Consider the following 21,639-nt stretch of genomic DNA (forward strand, 5'->3'; position numbering starts at 1 on the left):
AAGACAATCAATTTTTAAAGGGATATAAGCTAATGTATGATTTTTTAACATTAACAAATTTCCATACTATAATTTCACTATTATTTACTTTTGAATTATCAAGTTTAAAAAATATTGATAAAATCCATGAATTATAGTAAAATTTTCTTAGCTCCTCCTCCCGATAGAAAAAATTAGAAGTCAGCTGGCTTAGAGAATCAATCAGACAACCAAAGGTATTTTATCCTAAGTAATCTTATTTGTTGTGTACCTGGGACTGACTGGTATGTTTTAAACTTTACGTGGTTTTACTTTAGCAAAAGATTGTATATCTTAGTTCTTTAGCTTGTCTGTTTTCTCTTTTGTTATCTAAAGTTGCATATCCTTGGTTTTAACGCTGGAAACTGTTACCAAGGCCTAGTTCTATTCTGTTTGTATAAATGGAATAGAATTAAAGTAGGCCTAGACCATGCTGTTTTCTATGGATTATCTTAGAAACTAAGTTTAATCCTACTAAATGATAGATTTTTACCAGGAGAGGCAGATCCTATGCTTATGGTTCAAATAAAGTTTTTGAAAACTGTTCATAGTTCAGGATTCATTATGAATGTAAAGTTTTATTCAAAAGACTTAATAGGCCTATTCTGAATTTGGTAAAATTTTACTTTCGGCTATCTTGGAAAGGGCTATCTTGGTTAGGAAATTGAAACTTTCAGGAATGGGTCTACAGGGTAAAGTATGTCTCAGGAAGGTATTTTGAAGTACCTACCTCCACTCCTTCTCCCTCTAGAGGGTCCTGACCTTTGATAACCTTTAAAAATCTGTGTGTTATAATAGTGCAAGTTTGCAAAATAGATCTTCTGCTTAAATGACATACAAAAAAAATATTTTCAGCTTCACAACTTTGCGCAATCCCAATTTATAAGGTTTTGAAGATAGGCCTAGGCTATGGAAATACATTTCCTAAATTTTGAAAAAAAAACATAGATAATCCCTAAGATCTTACTAAAATATCAAGAACGACATGTTCAAAACTAGGCCTCAATCCAGAAAAAAAGAGAAACTGATATCTGAAAATTAAGGTAAAATGTTGTTTTGTCAAAATTTCAATAGGTATAGACCTGGCATGTAGACAAATGTCAGGACTCTCTAGAGGGAGGAGTAGAGGTAAGTACTTCAAAATACCTTCCCAGGACAAACCTTAAACCGTAGACCCATCCCTGAAAGTTTCATTTTCATAACCTAACCCCTTTCCAAGAGAGCCAAAAGTAGCTAAAGTAGAATTTTACCTTGAATTTAAGGTGATATTCCAGTCTCTAGCACCTTAAAAACCAGGTTCTGATAAACAAGGGGTAAAATTGTAGGGAATGATTTTTTTTAAATTTGGATCTTTTTATATAATTTAGCTAGGAAGACAGTGAATAGGCTAGGGCCATTTTTTTACTCATCAATGTGCTAAGATCTTACATCTTCTGTCAGAAAATGCTTAAAAGTGAAATCTTTGAACTAAGATCTTACATCTCTTATCATTTTTATGCAAACATCTTTCATCATTCAGTGCTTTTTCTTAGCACTGAGATCTTACATCTTATGGCATTCTTTTGCAAACATCTTACATCATTCTGCTCTGATCAGCAGTCTGAGAACAATGATGAGTATATCATCAAAGTTAGAGCTGTTCTTTTACTCATCTATGTGCTAAGATCTTACATCTTTTCTCAAAGAAAGCTTAAAATTGAAATCTTAGCACTGAGATCTGACATCTTATGGCATTCTTTTGCAAACATCTTGCATCATTCTGCTCTCATCATCAGTCTGAGAAAAATGATGAGTATATCATCAAAGTTCTCTCATCATTGTTCTATATGTTAGAAAGATGGTGTCTTTCACACTTTTTGCTAACATTAGTGAGCTGTAAGATCTTAGAACAAAGACAAGTTAAAAGAACATAAATCTTTGCAGAAAAATGTGAGATCTTAGATGTAAGATCTTAGTGCAAAAGAACAGGCCTGTTCTACCATGATTGTTCCATATGGCAGAAAGATGGTGTCTTTCATGCTTTTTGCTAACATTCAGTGAGCTGTAAGATCTTAGAACAAAGATGAGTTGAAAAAAACAATAATCTTTGCAGAAAGATGTAATATCTTAGTGTTAAAAAAACAGCTCTAGGCTAATATTTCACTTGATACCTTTTTTAAGCTATTTTTGAATAGCCTATAATAATTGCTTTTGGGGCCAATTTTTGGCTGTTCTTATATTATTGACTTACAAATAAAGTGAAAATACCACTCAATACCTTTTTATATGCTCTTTATGAATCTAACAATCACTTTGATCAGAAATTCAAATTTACCCACCCCTCTATTGTGCTAATATATACCATGAATTGTCAACAGTAAAGTTTCAAATCAGTAAATTCAGCACTATTTTTGTCAATGGCATTCAGAAAACTTGAAACAGTAGGAAAATGTTACTCATGAACAACTTATTTATAAACTAGTTATGTTTTAACCACTTTTCAATAACTTAACTAGTGTTGATAACTTGTTTGTGTGGTTACAATTCAGGGTATATATTTGCACATTATGGGCATGGGGGTGGGTTAATTTGAATTTCTGATAGAAGCAATTATTATATTCATAAAGAGCATAAAAAAGTCATCAATTGGTATGTTCACTTTATTCCTAAGTCAATAATATGAACTGCCAAAAATTTACCAATTTTTATTGAGGCTTTAAAGGGGCCTAAAACAGTCTGGTAAAATATATTAGCCTACTAACCTAATAGGCTAATAAGGTGTGTATACCACTTGATGCCTTTTTTATGCTCTTTCTGAAGATATGTTAATAATTGCTCAACTCAGAAATTCAATTTTAGCCTAAGCTGTTTACAGACCCTCAAAAATGATACCTTTTCCCTTTTTTTCAAATAAAAGAGTTAAAAGTAACAATTCTTGTTTCATTATATGCAGAATAATTCTGGTCAACATATTTCAACTACAGCTCCACTATAGCCTACTAAGTATCTTCAGGTTCTCAATTTTGTCACAATCAATTCAATTTACTGGTATATCAGTTTAAACAAGAATGATGCAAACAGTAGTATATAAACAGAGTCTAAAACAAAAAGAAAATAATCATCTTTGAAGGATGATTTTATGCTTTTGGAAAAAGCATAAAAAAGGTATTGTGGTATATTTACCTTATTCATAGGTCAGTAAAATGAAATGCCAAAAATTTACCAACAGTCCATAGGCTTGTAACCAAAAGTATATAAATTTGTTTCTAAAAAAAAGCTATCTAGTGAGAAAAATTGACATTTGTAGCTGATTGTGGAAGGTAATTACTATTTTAATTAATTTCAATAAGCTATTTTGTTAGGTCTTTTATGCAAATTAATTTACAGGATTTTTTTTAACGAGAGCTTAAAATTCCTCAAAAAGACCATCACAGCCAAACTAAAAGTAAACTGTTGGATATAAGTCTAAAACTAGGGCTGTTGAGAATGAAGCAAGTTAAGAAAAAGACAAATTGACTTCATAGCATGCAGAATAACTATAGTTATCACATTTTGAATTCAGCTTCACTATACATTGTCCCCCCCCCCCCATAATATTCAAATATATAGTCCAAATTATATGTTTTCCATGCATTTAGCAATGCATCACCCTTGTTTCAACCTGTTTACCTGTAAATGGAATCAACTTTTAAAAAAATAAAGAACCAGAAAAACACATGAGAAATATGTAATCTGAGCTATATATTTGCATTAGGAGGGGTTGGAAGTAAAATATAGTGGAACTGCAGTCAAAATGTTACCTACAGTTATTCTGCATATTATGAACTAAATTTTTTTTTTTAACATGTTTCCTTCTCAACAGCCCTAATTTTAGACTTACACCCATCATTGGGATTGTCATTGTTGAAAACTTCTAAACAGGAAACTTACCTTAAACAACTAAAACAACTTGATCAGTTGTTTTAAACAACTAGAAACAACTCACCTTAAACAACTAGATCAGTGCCACATGGGTGGCACTGATCTAGATTTGTTTTCTTTGTTGTTAGCTGTGCACTGAAACATCATTGAGTTGTTGCAGGGCTCATTTGACAGTAATATTTGTAACTAGTTTTAACTACTTTTATAAACTAGCACAAAGTTTTCAAACAATCCTAATTTACCTTTTGGGGCCCCATTAAGGGTTCTAAATGGAATTTGCCCCAGAGTTGAAAGAGCCTAAAAACATCAGGTTATCTATTCATATAATAGAACAGAATCATTTTAATGAAAAACAGCTGTCATAGACACATTAAAAAAAAATGCACTAAAAGGCGCTGTTTTTTACATAAAAACTTTTTTACATAAAAACACTTCTCTACATTTTATTAAATGCACTTGTAAAAAAAGGAACAAAGGAGTTACTAAGTCTGTTTGTGCGGCCCGAGACGGGCATAAGTTTGCTTTTGCTTCCGGTATTTGTGCGGACAGGCATTTCAAGTGGTAATATTGTCCTATGTACAGGACTAGACAATAAAAACTGGCCAAAACGAATCATCAGCTGAAAACGGCGATCGCGAAGGCTTGGTATTTCAAGTGACTTCAGAGCGGAGCTATAATCTACATATTTGTCGCAAAGAATGATCTTTACAGCTCGTTTCTGGATCCCCTCCAAATCATCACTTAAGTAATCTATGTGATGAACTTGTGGGCCCCAGACGGGACACGCATATTCAAGGATGGGTTGAATAAAAGTGAGGTATGCTGTTTTCAGCTGATACACTGGAAAACCTAGGCGGCGCATCGCCACCAGTGTCCGCATAGCATACTGTCCCTTCTTAACTAGCTCTTGTACATGAATAGAGAACGAACAGTCCACACGAAAGGTGACACCCAAGATAGTCGCACACGAAGCAGAAGGGAACAAAGTCGTGGGGCAGGTAAAATCGCGTTTAAGTGGGTTGAACCTCAAAACCTTTGATTTATTCTCATTAATTTGAAGACTGTTCGCAGTACACTGATTTAAACTGATCGAAAAAATTTGGGTCGAACTGGGCTACAGCTTGCGAATCCTTTACGTGGTATTTAAGAAGCGCAGACAAATCATCGACGAATTTAAAACGATCATCAAAGTCAGAAAGTACATAGTTGATAACAGCCAGGAAAAGAAGAGCTGCTAATTTGGTACCTTGTGGGGCGCCACATGTAATGTCCACCCATTCTGATTCAAGGTCACCGGGAAAAAGGGCGTACACTTTTTGATACCTGTGACGTAAGAAATCAATTACTAATTGGAGGATGTGCTTACGGGCACCCATTGACTTGAGATTCTGGGCGGCAAGAGGGTGCTTAATCAAATCAAATGCCTTTCGGTAGTCTACCAGAAGTAAATCTACAAACGAGCTTCCAAACTCCAACCATTCAACTACTAGGTGATAAAGCCGTACTAAATAAACAGACGTGCTGCATCCCTTCAAGAAACCATACTGGAAGGGGTCAAGTGACTGTGAAATGTCCGTGAGAAGTTCACGATATATGAAAGATTCTGCAACTCTAGCAAAGTTCGGTGTGATCGAAATAGGTCTTAACTGATCACATGTCTTAGGTCCTTTAACTTTGGGTATTACGCAAACATAGGCTCGCTTCCAAGCATCGGGAAAGGTTTGTTCACTGAAGCACTGATTGATGATCGATGCCAATGGTTTGGCTAAAAACAAGGCATATTCGCCAATAAGTTTGACCGGCAACTCACCAGGGTAGGAAGAGCAATTCGGTTTTAGTTTTTTCAGTTCTTTATAAAAAGCAAATTCGGTAAACTGTTTTATTTCGTCAGTTTCACAATCGACTAAGAGATCAACCAGTTCGGCCTCTGTAATTGAGGGGTAGGTGGTACAAATGCCAGCAAAGACCTCGTTTACGTCTGAAGCGCTCATTTGAGATCCGTCAGGCTTGGGTATTTTCAGCTCACTGTTAACTGACTTGCCAGTCATTTGTTTCACTGTGGAATGCCACTTCCCACTGCTACTTTGGAAAAGGGGTACTGCCTTTTCCCGAACATAATTTCTTCGCTTGAAACGATTAACGGCCACGATTCGATTTCTAAGTTTCGCCGCAGCGGCTCTTCGTCCGGAACTGTGCAGCTCGCACCTCATCTTGATCATTTTTTTGAGGTCGCTTGTGATCCATGGCTTATCAGACTCACTTACCACTACAACTTTAGTGGGAAAAAACTTGTGAAACATCTCTAACAGAAGAGAGTTAAACTGCTGAACTTTGCTATTCAGGTTTACTATAGAACACAGGTCGTCGAAGCAGTAAGTCCCGATCCACCGACCGAAATCACATATTGATTGAGAGTTAAGCGGACGAATAGTCACTTTGGTTCTCTTTGGCTTCGGTTGGTTATTTTGGGCTTGCCAAAGAATTACATAATGATCTGAGCTGTGGAGAGGACCTAACGACCAAGGGGAGTAATAATTGTTACTCATGTTTGTAAAAATTAGGTCTAGAGTACTGCCACTCTGGTGCGTAGCAATGGTAACTACCTGCTTCAGATCAAGGACACTAGATACCCATTGTCTGTTCGTCTGGTTAAAATCACCAGCTATTATGAAGCCAGGATAGGCATGGGCACGACGAACTTTATTGATATAGGTCTGTAAGTAGCTGATAAGCTCTTTCCTATTTTTTGCACTCTCTGGGTAATACACAGATGCAATTATAAAACATGAGAACTTTTTTGATAGTTTGGATGGCTTGCACTCTACCCAGAAAACTTCGTGACACGAATCGGTTGGTATATTTAACAGCTTAGATGAAATGTCATTACGAATATAGATACCAACGCCACCACCTTTTCTACTCAAACCTCTATCACGGCGAGTGTTGAAATAGCTAGTGTAGCCTTTTATTCTACCCATTTCATCAGTGATATCCCAGCATTCGGTAACTACAGCAATAGGAACACTCACTTCTCTCAGCAGTATCTCCATCTCGTCAACTTTATTTGTTAAGGATCGGGCATTACACAGAATGAAATTCGGAAACTTTGCCTGAGCTGATAATTGTTCAGGACGTAACAGCGGGGGAAATTCATCAGAGGAACACGGTAAGATCGGCTGCAGCTGTGATGGAGAAAGAGTGGGAGGAATTTCGTACCTTTGCAAACATCTTATTTTCACAAGAGTCCTTGGTTCACATACAGCCGTCCTCCGGTCAGAACGACGTTCCTCAGAAACATGAACGGGTATGTTGTTGTTGTTGTTGTTTGGGGTTTGACGCGTTCGACCAATCGGTCATATGCGTTCGTATCACTTGATTAATCTGTGCCTTCTGTAATCACTAGCTTGCTTGGGTGTCACTTTAATCAATAATCATTGAGCCATGTCAGGTATCACATATTGTGCTATTGGTAGGGGGTCATTCACATGTAGCAAATGCCTGCGTCGAAAAACAATCAGAGTAATTCAGCACTGCTTTGTCATAAAACAATTATAATACAATTGCAACACAATTAAATAAATAATGCCAATATACAACATTCCTGTCACATGCGTCAACTAAAAAAAAAAAAAAAAAAAAAAAAAACTGATAGAACATAGATAAAAAGAAAAAATATACAAATTGTGATGACTCTAAAATGAGATAATATAAGGGTGTAAAAGAAAAAAAAAAAAAAAAAAAAAAAAAAAAACTTAAAGGGAATGAACAAAACCAGTATTATTAACAAATCTACCTAAAAGGTTTTTGCTTAGTTGTCTAGCCCAAGGAGGAGACTTGTAATGTCCCAGAACAGAGCACATTGTGAATGCCTTAAATGCCCTCTCACAGCAACTCCTTAGTATTTCCCTCTCCTTTTCATATTTTCTACAGTTGAAGATGATGTGACGTATGTCTTCATACACTCCACATGTGTCGCAGTTGGGGGAATGGGTCATCTTCCAATGGAATAGTGTTGAACGGGTATGGCTGTCTGTCTGCCTCGCCACCCGCCTCTCTTTCCACGCCGTCTACGCTTTTTTTTAAGCAGGGAGTCCTCTGGTGGCTGTTTGAGTAATCCAAAAAGCCACAGACTGACAAATGTAAATGGCGTTGTAGTCAGATTAAATGAATTAAGTCTTCTTAAACATTCTTTTTGATAGGTAAAAGTCATGATGATTACAAATATAGGGAGGCCAATTCCTTGAAAGAATGCACCATCAAAAACAGTTGAGAACTCCACATAAACAAACTAAACTAGAGTTTAGCAGCAACATCTATAAGAATCAAAATTAGATGGCGCTGTAGTCAGTTGAAAATGAATGAAGTCTTTTTAAACATTCTTTTTGATAGGTAAAAGTCATTAAGATTGCACTTAGCAAAGCTAGGGAGGCCAATTCTTTGAAAAAATGCACCATCAAAAACAGTTGAGAACTCCACACAAACAAGCTAAACTAGAGTGGCGCAAAAGCAGCTGTAATAGCGCTAGCAGCACCATAAGCAGCGCCATTCACTTTATTCCTAGCTAAATTTTATGAAAAAGTACAAATTTACCATTTTTTCTTTTTTGAAAATATGCTGGTTAAATCTAGTAAATGAAACTTTCAGAAAAGTTTCCAGGGCTTAAACTGACTTAAAAAAGCCTTAAGAATTATCATATCCACTGTGCTGTAAAAGCAAAACTTTCAAATTTGATCTGAAGTGGGCCTGCTCAAGACTCAAAGAAAACATTTAGAATCTCATTTTATTGCTAATGTATGATTTAGCCTATGAAATGTGAACTAACAAAGTGTGAAGTGGATGCCATGGATGAAATTACCGAGGATCTGGAAGATACAGCAAGACGGCACCATAGTAAAATATTGTACTGGTATGTTAATAAATTGAGAGGGAGTAGTCAATCTGGACTTGTCCCAGTTAAAGATAGGAATGGGGCCACAATTATTGATAAGGAAAGAGTTAGAGATGAGCAGAACATTTTGAGAATTTGCTAAACTGAGAGTTGCAGGAAAAGATATAGAGGAAAATGAAAAAGTTTGTGATACCTTGGACATGAAGGAAGGTTTGTTCTGTGAGGAGAAATTAGCAACAGTACTAAAAGGATAAAAAAATAATAAGGATCCAGGTGCTGATAGTGTGGTAAATGAGTTTCTTAAATATGGTGGCTCTGAGGTTAGGAATAAGTTATTTAAGATTATGAATATGATTTTTGAAAAGGGGAAAGTACCTAACAATTTTAGAAAACCCTTAATTAAGCCACTTTATAAGAAAGGTGATGCAAGTGAGTGTGATAATTATTGAGACATTAGTCTGGTCTCAGTAGATAGCAAATTACTTAGTAATATGCTATTTTTTAGACTGAGAGATGCAGTAGACAAAGTTTTAAGAGAAGAACAATGCAGTTTTAGAAAAGGTAGAGGATGTGTTAACCAAATTTTTACTCCTTAAGTTAATAATTGAGAAGTGCCTGAGTTGTCAAACACCTTTGGTCATCAGTTTTATAGATTATGAGCAAGCATTCAATTCTGTTGATAGAAGAGCTTTAGCAAAGGTTTTATACTTGTATTGTATACCAGACAAATACATTAAAGTGATTAGTGCTATGTATGAGAATAACACTGCTGAAGTTAAGGTAGAAAATGAGGTTAGCAGCTGGTTTTGCATTAAATCAGGAGTTGAGCAGGGTTGTGCTCTACCCCCCTTTATATGGAATATTTTGATGGACTTTGTCTTGAGGAGCACAGGAAAGGCAATGGGAGACCACCGAATCAAATGGAGAGGAAAGTCTCCTTGTATTAGATTATGCTGACGATTAAAGCATCCTAGATGAAAGTTTGAGTAAAATGAATGAACCTTTAGAGGTGTAGCAAATTCAGGGTGCTAGGTTTGAAAATTAATGTTAAGAAGACTAAGTCACTAAAGCTAGGAATAAGTGAAGATGAAAAGGTGACATTGGATAACAAAAAGATTGATTAGATGGACAATTTCACTTACCTTGGTAGTAGTAAAGATGGTGGGTGCAGGTAAAAATAGAATAGCCAAGGCTCAGGGTGTTTTTTCAAAGTTAAAAAAAAAAATTGGAAGAATAGGAAGGTAAGTCCGCAAACCAAGATTAGAATATTAGAAGTTACAGTGATGACAGTGATCAAATATGGCTCTGAAGCATGGTCACTCCAAAAAGCAGATGAAGATTTGCTAGATATTTTCCAGAAAAATTGCTTACAGATTGTTCTGGGTACCTGGCTGACTGACTGTATTTCAATCAATAGTCTATATGAAAAATGTGATTCAATACTACTTTCTAGGGCTATAATGAAAGAAAGGTTGAGGTGACTAGGGTATGTTGTGTGGATGGTAGGATGACAGATTGTCCTTTTTGGCCAACTGTCTAGGGCTAAATGGAAAGCAGGTTGTCCGTGTCTGGGGTGGGGGATGTCATTAAGAAAGATTTAAAGGAAATGGGAACTTCCTGGAAGTGTGTAAAAAGGGAGGCTTTGAATATATTGGGATGGAGGTGGAGTGTGTGTGGCTGCAGGCGGCTTGGTGCTGTGGTGAGTTGTTAGTAGTATGAAGTTTTGAAAGAAATTGGCAGCTTTTTTTTCATTGAAGTGCTAGGGTCTGGCAGCTCACTTATTAAAAAAAAAAAAAAAAAATTCCAACATTGATGACAATCTCATTGAAGCACCACTGATCAGAGTATAGTAAAGAGGAATGTTAACAAAAAATGGCCTTAAAAGTAAGATCAGAGCTCCTAGCACACTGTTTTGGTAAAAATAGAACTATTGAGGTTCAAGTCTTTTTCATTGACGACTATACCTTTCTCTTACACATTATAATGGAAAATAAAACCTACTTGAAAAAGAAAATGATAAATTTTCCAGGAATGCATCAATGGCTTAAATTATACTATGGGAAGGAGTTATCAAGCTAGAATCTGGCCTTTCTATATTCCCACAACATAGAAGATAACATATATTGTAGGTCTATAGCCTACCTAGCTCAGTAAAAAAAAAACACTTAGCCTTAATTTTGGGTTATTCTCTTTTTTATTGGCTTTAGTTTTTAAAATGTATTTCCTATTCTTTCAGCTAGATTTCAAGTCATTTGAAAGATTTCTTTTTAAATTTAAAAAAAAAAGATTTTTAAATCTTGTAAATCAGGATGTGCAAAGGTATTAGGTTCAAACACTTCCTTGTGCCTAATTGAGCAAGACTTCTATTTCATAAGGACTAACTTTTGTAATGCATTGATTATAAAAGTTCATCAAAGGGCATTTGGAGATGGAGCTAGGTGTAATTTCTAAGGAGCAATAACCCCTGAACTAGAATTTAACGAAAAAAAAAAGAATTAAAATTCAATGCTACATACAAAAGAAAGCTGACTTAGTGGATTTGTACTATTTTTTTTTCTCATCAATTGTTTGTTAATGAGTCAATTTGCACAAAAAAACACCCATGTTATTTAGCTTTTGTATATAGCCTAGTGCTATGTCCAGCTTCTTAGGGATGCTGGGATGCAATTGTAACAACAGTGATTATTTAGATTACAAAAAAAAATCAATGATACATTTCTTTTTTCTTTTCTGTCTGATTTCTGTCATAAATTTACTGATACATTGAACCATCTACCAGCCACTGCTACCCCCTCCCTCAAGAGAAAAATAAAACATGCTAATAAAATAAAATTAGTGCCACTTGATCCCTTATTTTATGATCTCTTGAAATATCATGGTCACATCTGAGAATGCCATCCCTCCTTGTGGTTTATATAACTTCAGAGACCACACTGCCTTTCCATGATGATAAATAAAAGTTTAAATAGGGATAAAATCCTTTTATTAGAGAGTGATTTTCACAAACAGTGATAAAATTTCACAACAAATACTAAATATTTTGGTCACTCCATATGTGACTGAATATTGGTTATTGCCCAAAGTATACTGACGTTTTCAGGAGCAATTCTTCTGGTGGGAGGATCTTTCCATGGGGGAAGGGATTTTCTATGGAGGGGGAGCTGGATTTCCCAGCATGATTAACAAATGATCATAATTATATAAAAAAAAGTTTTTCAACTGAAAGTAAGGAGCAACATTAAACCTTAAAATGTTTAAAACTATCACGTATATGAGGGGGGTCGCCCCCTTGTTAATACCTTGCTGTTTGTGCTAGAAGTTTGAATTTTGTCCCAATTCTTTGAGAATGACTCCTGATTCACAAAGGCCATTTAATTAGAATAAATAGCTCTTTTCTAAGTACTAACAAAAACTTTAGCGTAAAGAGTGAGGTATTGACAAGAGGGTGACCCCCTTCATATATGAAATAATTCCTGTTTGTTTTAAGTTTTAATGTTGCTCCTTACTTTTAGTTGAAAAAACTTTTTTTTATTTTGTGTGTCTATAATTATGGTTAGGCAAGGACAGCATATAGCTAAACATGAAAGGTTTCTAAGCTTGCTTCTGGTAGAACATCTTTAACAATCAGATATTGATCCTGTTTAATGAGCTTCAATAAACATAAGAATGATTTCATGATTTTATATGTTAAATAAATAAAAAAAAATGTTCTTACATTTCTTTCCAGAGGGAAGAACACTTCTTTATTAGAATATCAGTATCACATAATCTTGTTGAATGAAGGGGACATTTAAATAAAATGTATCTTATTTTAATTTCTGTTCTGTATTTTGAACACAAATCCAAAATTGATTCATATTTCTCTTTTAGGTCAAAATATACCAAAATGTACACTGTTGCCCGCATTGCCACCCGTGCTGCTGTAAGTAATTCATATTTATTTTGATCTATTTTTTAGTTGTATTTTTATTTTGTATTAAAAACGCCTTGAGGTGAAATTTTAAGGCTCTGTCTAAGCTACCAAGTAGCTTAATTTTTTAATTGAAGACTGAAAGTTTTACGTTATCACTCGCATTTAAGTATATAATAATACTTGTGTTATTTTACATAATACATCAAAATGTTTGCACTGTGTTAGATTTTACCTTTGCCCCCATGGGTCTTGTGTAACCTGCTGCCAGAACGGATAATTCATGTGTGGTTCATTTTTTGTTGACTACACAGCATTTGATTCATTCTCTGTCAGCATAAGTTTTGTTTTTCTATGTCATAATAAAGTTTTATGTTATCTTCTCTGTCATTGTTTTTTCTCTGTCAACATTCTTGTCAACAGAAACGATGGATTGGACATTATATTGGAGAATATTCATGGTTAAGCTGGAATGAAACAGTTCGTTCATTTTGAAATAGACAATACTGAAAAATCAACCCTATATGCTTTATGGATTTTAAGTATCAAACTTCAGCTTTAAAAATAGCTTCCTATTATTACTCTTTCCACCCCACCCCTATTCTCTAGGGATATATTGTTCTGAAGATTCATTGTAACCTTAATACTGGAAGTTATGCTCTAAGTAACCAAGAATATTTTCTTATTGATAGTTTTATTGAATTACACCTCAAACATATTTTTGCTACGGTTGACAGGCCCAAGGGCCATGACAAATGGTGGGACAACAGTATCTAATAGTAATGGTATAGCACCGAATTTTTTCATGATTTTGATGCAATTTATTTCTGAATCAACTTCTTAGTCTAATTGAGTGTGCAATAACGATGGATTTTATATGAACTTAATGGTGACTGAGGGTTATGTAGTAATGGTATAGCACCAAATTTTTTCATGATTTTGATGCAATTTATTTCTGAATCAACTTCTTAGTCTAATTGAGTGTGCAATAACGATGGATTTTATATGCACTTAATGGTGACTGAGGGTTGTGATAGTTGTCTATAAGAAAGATTGTTTTGGGGTTCCAGGTCTAGTTACTTCTGATTTTATTTTAGTACCTAGGTTTTTATTTATTTTTTTGTAACACATCAGAAAATAATTATTTCTTTATCAAAAATATATTTACCTGAATTTTGTAGAAAAATGCGGAAGAGAAGACAAATTATCAAAGAACAAGAAAGAAGCTGGAAGAAATGCAAACAAATCAGGGGACAATGACCACTTATAACATTTTAAATAAAAATGGCAAATGATTTCAAATGAACTTAATTTAAATGACTAGAAACAGTAACTTAAGTAGGGATGTAACGTAATTACAGCTGGTATATATCAACAGTTTATTGGGTTTACATATGAATAAATCATGTTAGTCATTATGTATATTTTTGGAGTGACAATTCACATTGGAAACAGCAATGAAAAATGATTAAAGTCCCTCTGAAAGTATTATGAGAAACTGTTCTTGATAGGAGGATATTCTACCTTAAATTGCATCAAAGTAGATTCTAAATATGTAGAATGGGTTATTTTTTATTTTCTTCGTTGTCAGGTGGTGCTATAGAGGCACATCCGCAAGAGGCTCCTTCAAACTATGGGGACTCTTCCAAGTCTCATAAAATACACTATGATTCTTCCATTTTTCTTTCAGTCTGCCTATTTTCTGTTATTTTAGAAGGAATATGATAATTTAGACAGTCGACCTCATTCATAAAAAAGAGCAATTATGTAGGACAGTTTTTTTTATATCTTCATTCAGACTTGCAAAAAGAAGAACTAATTGGTAAATGTTTGTATTAAATGAAACCTCAGAAGCAAATTTCTTTCGTTTTTGAATAAAACTTGACTGACTGGTCAGAAAAATCACCTCTATTTTAGTACTGGTCTATCAGACAAGTATCTATCAGAAATGGGGATTCTTGCTGTTGGCAATGAAATTCTAATGAGGCAATAAATCCTGTCTAGATAACAATTGTCTTTAGAACTCTTGCCTGATTTATTATTATTTTTTTATGTAGGTCAGCCAAGGTTCCCAGGCTTATTTGAGGCCAGTCAGCAGTGCTGTTCTCTCCCAGAAGGTTATTGATGAAGCTCCAGTGGCTACCCAGGCAAGAAGCCTTCAAACCTCTGCTGTTCAAAGAGACATTGACTCAGCTGCAAAATTTATTGGTGCTGGTGCTGCCACCGTCGGTGTTGCGGGATCTGGTTAGTTATCTTTTATTTTGTGACCAATCCTTTTATTGATATTTAGAGATTTTCTGCAATTTTATTTTGTTTGTTGAGCAAATGGACTTTTTTCTCTTAAATTTGGTTGATTTTATTGTCTTTAAAGATAACAAAAAGCATCAGCTTTATTATCAAATCTATTTGTTCCAGCTTGGGTTCAACCCAAGATTTTCTGCTGTCAAGTGATTTGCCAGTATATGGCAGCATAAAATTCAGTATATGAAAATATGGCAACCTTTAATAGTCTGAAGTTCAGTGCTGGATCTTAAAGAGCAAGATTGTTAAATAATAATGGTATAAGAAGGTAGAATTCAGGTTTATTTCCTAGGTTGAAATTTGTAGTCAAGACTACCAACACTACTACCACAGCAACTAGACAAAAAACAAGTTTGAAGACTGCACAGTTCAGTTAGGTTTTAGATACAAATGATATGACTATTTTTTTCTAATAAAAAGAAAAAAAATAATATGTCGAAATTTTGCCTTCACAGCAGTTTAGAGTTTACTTGCACAATTGGCAAATTTAATACTTAGTTTTTCTTAGAAATGTGGTAAGTATGACTTATAAACATTTTGTTCGTGTTCCTACACCTCGCAGTCCCATGAAAATAGACAAATAATTACAGGCTGTTCTGACAAAAATAGCATTATGCTTGCTACCTTATTTAATTTTTTTTTTATAAAGTTAATAGCAATATTCTGTCCATAAAAACTGGTAAATAAGAACAGGGGTATTTAGCATGTTTTTTTATACAGTTAATTTATAATAAGGAACCTCTATGGCAAAAAAGGTGAAAAACTACATAAATGTGGCTTTTCTCACACACCATTCGTAATAAGGGTTCCATATGGCTGAAAAGTGACAAAAAGATCCATTGCAACCATAAATAGTCTGAAGTTGCTAGAGGAAAATGGTATGACAAGGCAGAGTTCTGCTTAGTTCCTTAGTTGAAATTTGAGTCATGATTACCAACATTAGCTTCATAAGTTGAATTGAATAAGAAAGTAGCTTTTTTCTGACACATCATTCGTAATAAGGGTTCCATGTGGTTAAAGAGGTGAGAAAAAGATCTATTGCAACCAAAAATAACCTGAAGTTGAAAAATGAAGTTTAGAAGAGCAAGGTTGGTGAAGGAAAATAATATGACAAGGCATAGTTCAGCTTAGTTCCTTCTTTGAAATTTGAGTCATGATTACCAACATTAGCTTCATAAGTTGAATTGAATAAGAAAGTAGGTTTTTTCTGACACATCATTCATAATAAGGGTTCCATGTGGTTAAAGAGGTGAGAAAAAGATCTATTGCAACCAAAAAAACTTGAACTTTAAAAATGAAGTTTAGAAGAGCAAGGTTGTTGAAGGAAAATAATACGACAAGGCATAGTTCAGCTTAGTTCCTTAGTTGAAATTTGAGTCAAGATTAGCTTTTAAAGTTTTAATTTAACAAGAATGTAGGTTTTTCTGACACATCGTTCGTAATAAGGGTTCCATATGGCTAAAAAGGTGAGAAATGGATCCATTGCAACCATAAATAGTCTGAAGTTGAAAAATTAACTTTAGAAGAGCAAGGTTGCCAGAGGAAAATGGTATGACAAGGCAGAGTTCAGCTTAGTTCCTTAGTTGAAATTTGAGTCATGATTACCAACATTAGCCTCGTAAGTTTAAATTGAATAAGAATGTAGGTTTTTCTGACACATCATTCGTATTAAGGGTTCCATATGGCTTAAAAGGTGGGAAATAGATCCATTGCAACCATATATAGTCTGAAGTTGCTAGGGGAAAATGGTATGACAAGACAGAGTTCAGCTTAGTTCCTTAGTATAAATAGGAGTCAATGTTAGCAACATTAGCTTCTAAAATTTTAATTAAACAAGATTTTAGATTTTTCTGACACATTATTCGTAATAAGGGTTCGATTTGGCTGAAAAGGTGAGAAATGGATCCATTGCAACCATAAATAGTCTGAAGTTGAAAAATGAACTTTAGAAGAGCAAGGTTGCTAGAGGAAAATGGTATGACAAGGCAGAGTTCAGCTTAGTTCCTTAGTTGAAATTTGAGTCATGATTACCAACATCAGCTTCATAAGTTTTAATTGAATAAGAAAGGGGTTTTTTTCTTCTGACACATCACTAAAAATAACCTGAAGTTGAAAAATGAACTTTAGAAGAGCAAGGCTGCTAGAGGAAAATGATATGACAGGCAGAGTTCAGCTTAGGTCTTTAGTTGAAATTTAAGTCAAAATTACCAACGTTAGCTTCTTAAGTTTTAATTTAACAAGAATGTAGGATTTTCTGACACATTATCTGTATTGATGGTTCCATATGGCTAAAAAGCTGATAAATGGATTATTGCAACCATAAATAGTCTGAAGTTGAAAAATGAACTTCAGAAGAGCAAGGTTGGTAGAGGAAAATGATATGACAAGGCAGAGTTCAGCTTAGTTCCTTAGTTGAATTTGAGTCAACATTAGCTTCTTTAGTTTTAATTTAACAAGAATGTAGGATTTTCTGACACATTATTCGTAATGACGGTTCCATATGGCTAAAAAGGTGATAAATGGATTATTGCAACCATAAATAGTCTGAAGTTGAAAAATTAACTTCAGAAGAGCAAGGTTGGTAGAGGAAAATGATATGACAAGGCAGAGTTCAGCTTAGTTCCTTAGTTGAATTTGAGTCAACATTACCAACATTAGCTTCTTAAGTTTTAATTTAACAAGAATGTAGGATTTTCTGACACATTATTCGTAATGATGGTTCCATATGGCTAAAAAGGTGAGAAATGGATCCATTGCAACCATAAAGTCTGAAGTTGAAAAATGAACTTTAGATGAGCTAGGTTGCTAGAGGAAAATGGTATGACAAGGCAGAGTTCAGCTTAGTTCCTTAGTTGAAATTTGAGTCATGATTACCAACATTAGCCTCATAAGTTTAAATTGAATAAGAATGTAGGTTTTTCTGACACATCATTCGTATTTAGGGTTCCATATGGCTTAGGGTTCCATATTATTCGTAATAAGGGTTCGATTTGGCTGAAAAGGTGAGAAATGGATCCATTGCAACCATAAATAGTCTGAAGTTGAAAAATGAACTTTAGAAGAGCAAGGTTGCTAGAGGAAAATGGTATGACAAGGCAGAGTTCAGCTTAGTTCCTTAGTTGAAATTTGAGTCATGATTACCAACATTAGCTTCATAAGTTGAATTGAATAAGAAAGTAGCTTTTTTCTGACACATCATTCGTAATAAGGGTTCCATGTGGTTAAAGAGGTGACAAAAAGATCTATTGCAACCAAAAATAACCTGAAGTTGAAAAACGAAGTTTAGAAGAGCAAGGTTGGTGAAGGAAAATAATATGACAAGGCATAGTTCAGCTTAGTTCCTTAGTTGAAATTTGAGTCATGATTACCAACATTAGCTTCATAAGTTGAATTGAATAAGAAAGTAGGTTTTTTCTGACACATCATTCGTAATAAGGGTTCCATATGGCTAAAAAGGTGAGAAATGGATTGATTGCAACCTCGAATAGTCTGAAGGCTGAAAAATGATTTATTAGAATTCTCAATGTTTGATGTCATCTTTTTCAATTCATTACTAAAACTTGTTAGATGTTGTTCATCAAATCTAGACAAATTAAAAAATAAGAATCTTCAATATTCTACTCATTTAATGATTAACATTAAAGTCTACAATTTTCTGTGTTTTTGTAGTGGAATGAATTAATTTAGCAAGTGAACTTGTACGTTCAGAGTTTGGTGCTTACTATGTAGATGTATAAATTACTCAGACTGACAACAGGCTTTTAGTTTTCATTTATTTTGTAAAATTCTAATTTTGTGGCTACTTTTGCTTCTGTGTTTGCAACCCTAATAGTCTATGTCTCATGACATGTGGAAGAGCATGGCTGCTAGATGAATTTAGGCATGACAGGCAGAACTTGGCTTCATTTTGTAGCCGGGATTTGAGTCAAGATTGCCTACAAAGTTGAATATGCATCTGTTCATAAACAGACAAGCATTTTGGATATTTAAAATCCAGGCCTGGCCTTTGGGTGCCCTCAAACTGAAAGAAATCAAATTCCTACCACTTCAATGATCTGTATTAATGAAAAGTACTAGTGCCACAAGCACTAATATTTCAGTACTAGCAAGCACTTGTGCATGTCAACATAGTGTTAAATTGGAAAGGTAGAAACGGCTAATGACGCTAAGGCCACAAGCAACATAAGCAGGAGTATGTTGAATAAAAAAAATATGACAGGCTTATAGACTCTGGTCCATGATTTTTCTTTGTTTTGAATGCTAGTTATAATTTTGGTTAAATTCATTTAATAATATTGTATATTGGAGGTGAGAACTTCTGAAACTATAAATTTAAACTTCATTTAGTTTTAAGTGCTTACAAATTTAAATTCTTGTTTTTGATCATTTTTACTTTTACAATTTCTAGTCTGATCCACCTAAATTTATTCTCAATCTGGGGCTTAGAAGTAGGCATAGTCGGAATTTAAAGTTACGCTTACTGGCTATGTTGTGGACTTTTTTCTGCTCAGTATTGCTACTCTCTATCCCTTTCTCAAAAAGGAATATTTTAGGGTGTTAACATGTTTTCTGTTTTTCAGGTGCCGGTATTGGCAGTGTTTTTGGATCCTTGATCATTGGCTATGCTAGAAATCCATCATTGAAGCAACAGCTCTTCTCATATGCCATTTTGGGTTTTGCTCTTTCTGAAGCTATGGGTCTTTTCTGTCTTATGATGGCTTTCCTTCTCTTGTTCGCTTTCTAAGCCACTTATAAAAATAACTTTAATAAAGTTGAATACAATGTGAACAAGTGCACACATTATAGTTTTGTTTCCTTTTTAGAAAGATTCCAATGGCTTTAAAATTCGAATTATTAGTGAAGGCTTATAAATATTTTCAACTCTGGGGCTGAGATGAGAATTTTTGCAATCCAAAAAATTTTTGTAGGTTGCTTTCAGTAATAATTTGACAAACCTGTGGTTTTAATCACATTTTAAGAATTTTTTTTTCAAGAGGCGAGTTTATAAAGAATTGATTGTTAGGTAATTAAATGGAGCGAGAATAAACGAAAGGTATCCACAGTTTTGTCTTCTTTTATCTTAGGTTGTAATTTCGAAAAGCTAAATGCCCAGAGGTTGCTACATTATGGTTTGTTCAACTTTTAAAGTACATCAGAATTAAGAGGACTACAGTACCTTGATTCAACCTTGTTAACTTTCACCTGAAGAGCTGTATGCAGGACATAAGTACCTGGAATTAAAGACCAGGAATTTGATCTAATAAAATGGAATGATTTTCAAGGCAGAGGCTGGAACCCCTTTTTGTCAGCTCTACAATGCTGGTATTACCTATCTATATACTTTATTAGGTAATAGTATAAATAAGGCAGGTACAGTAGTTTATTTTGATCATGGTACAGAAAAAAACTAAACAGTGTTTCTCACTTAACACTAACTAGACCAAATGGAGCCCCTCTTTTAGAATATTAACAAAAATCATTAGAAAATGGTAGGAGTGGAAGCTGAAACTAGTGTGGGGGAAAACAAATTCTTGATTTCCCGTAGTGTTTGGTCACTTGCGAACATCGTAATTCTTTAAGCTCGGAACATTTTCCCAGGGCGTAATTTTAGCTCCAGATAAATTCCTAAAAATTTCATTTCACTTTCTTGACATAAAATCTAAAGTATAGTATTTCCTAGTCTAATAAGTACCACCAGGGTCTGATTTAAATCTTTTGCGCCCCTAGGGGAGACATATTTACGGAGAAATCCCCAAAAAATTTGAGGATAGTGGAAAACCTGGACAGAAGCCAACTGATGAGCCAAAAGTAATGAAAGAGAGAGGTTATACCGAGCTCTCAGCTGCAATTCTTGGGACACATCTGACAGTCTATAAGCCGCCACGGAATTCCTGTGATGTTTTAAAATCACTTTTCTGTGAATAGGCATTGCAGCAGCAAAGTGCACCTGGCACTTCGACGATAAGTCAGTCCAGTTTTGTTAAGAAAAAATCGCTCTTTTTTTGCACCCCTAGGCCTGGCAAAAATGCATTTTTCAAAATTTAGGGGGGATTTTGTTGCTTCTTCAATTATTTCAACGAGAACACCAGATAAATTCTGTTTTAATATTCGAAGGGGATTCCCGCACCCCCCAATTGACGAAACTATATAAGCCCTATATTCAAGGCCAGGCTACAGAAAGCAAGCTGATGCCTCTGTTATTACCACACTTACTCTTATCTCCTTACTTCCCTACTCTTATCTCCTTACAAACTAAATGCTTCCCCTTTTTTCAAAAATCGTTCATTATCTTCAGTAATTTATCTCTAACATTTGCAACAACCATGTTTCTAAAATTCATTTACCGCACTATCAGCACCAGAGACCTTACCTAACAACTACTTTGCATGATTGGCCTCTGTTATTTTTTCCTATAAAAGATTTTGGAGCATATCCTAGATAAAAAATTTGACACCTAATGGGTCTTTTAAATAGTTAACAACTCTAAACTGTGACAGGCTTTTCCTTTCAAGCATTCTAAAATGTGGTGAACCCCATATTTCATGAATTACATCTTAGTAAGCTACTGCTACCAAGAATTCGTTGCAGCACCAAGCCACGTGGTGCCAACACAGACGAGCTT

At 34.6% G+C, this 21,639-nt stretch overlaps 1 protein-coding gene across 2 annotated transcripts; it reads left to right on the forward strand.

Annotated features, from left to right (window-relative positions):
- The first annotated feature begins 124 nt into the window (after positions 1–124).
- Positions 125–20,080, forward strand: ATPsynC (ATP synthase, subunit C). Of its 2 annotated transcripts, none has more exons than XM_089101714.1 (4): positions 125–215; positions 12,677–12,728; positions 14,774–14,960; positions 19,598–20,080. In XM_089101714.1, the coding sequence occupies exons 2-4, from the start codon at positions 12,693–12,695 to the stop codon at positions 19,759–19,761; spliced, it is 387 nt and encodes a 128-aa protein (XP_088957840.1). In that variant the 5' UTR covers positions 125–215; positions 12,677–12,692; the 3' UTR covers positions 19,762–20,080. The 2 variants fall into 2 exon arrangements, with proteins under 2 accessions (XP_088957840.1, XP_088957839.1); XM_089101713.1 differs by having other exon boundaries at positions 188–263.
- Positions 20,081–21,639: the final 1,559 nt, after the last annotated feature.

The sequence above is a fragment of the Artemia sp. Qi Xiang Cuo genome, chromosome 15 (genome assembly GCF_049724085.1).
Source record: "Artemia sp. Qi Xiang Cuo chromosome 15, ASM4972408v1, whole genome shotgun sequence".
NCBI lineage: Eukaryota > Metazoa > Arthropoda > Branchiopoda > Anostraca > Artemiidae > Artemia > Artemia sp. Qi Xiang Cuo.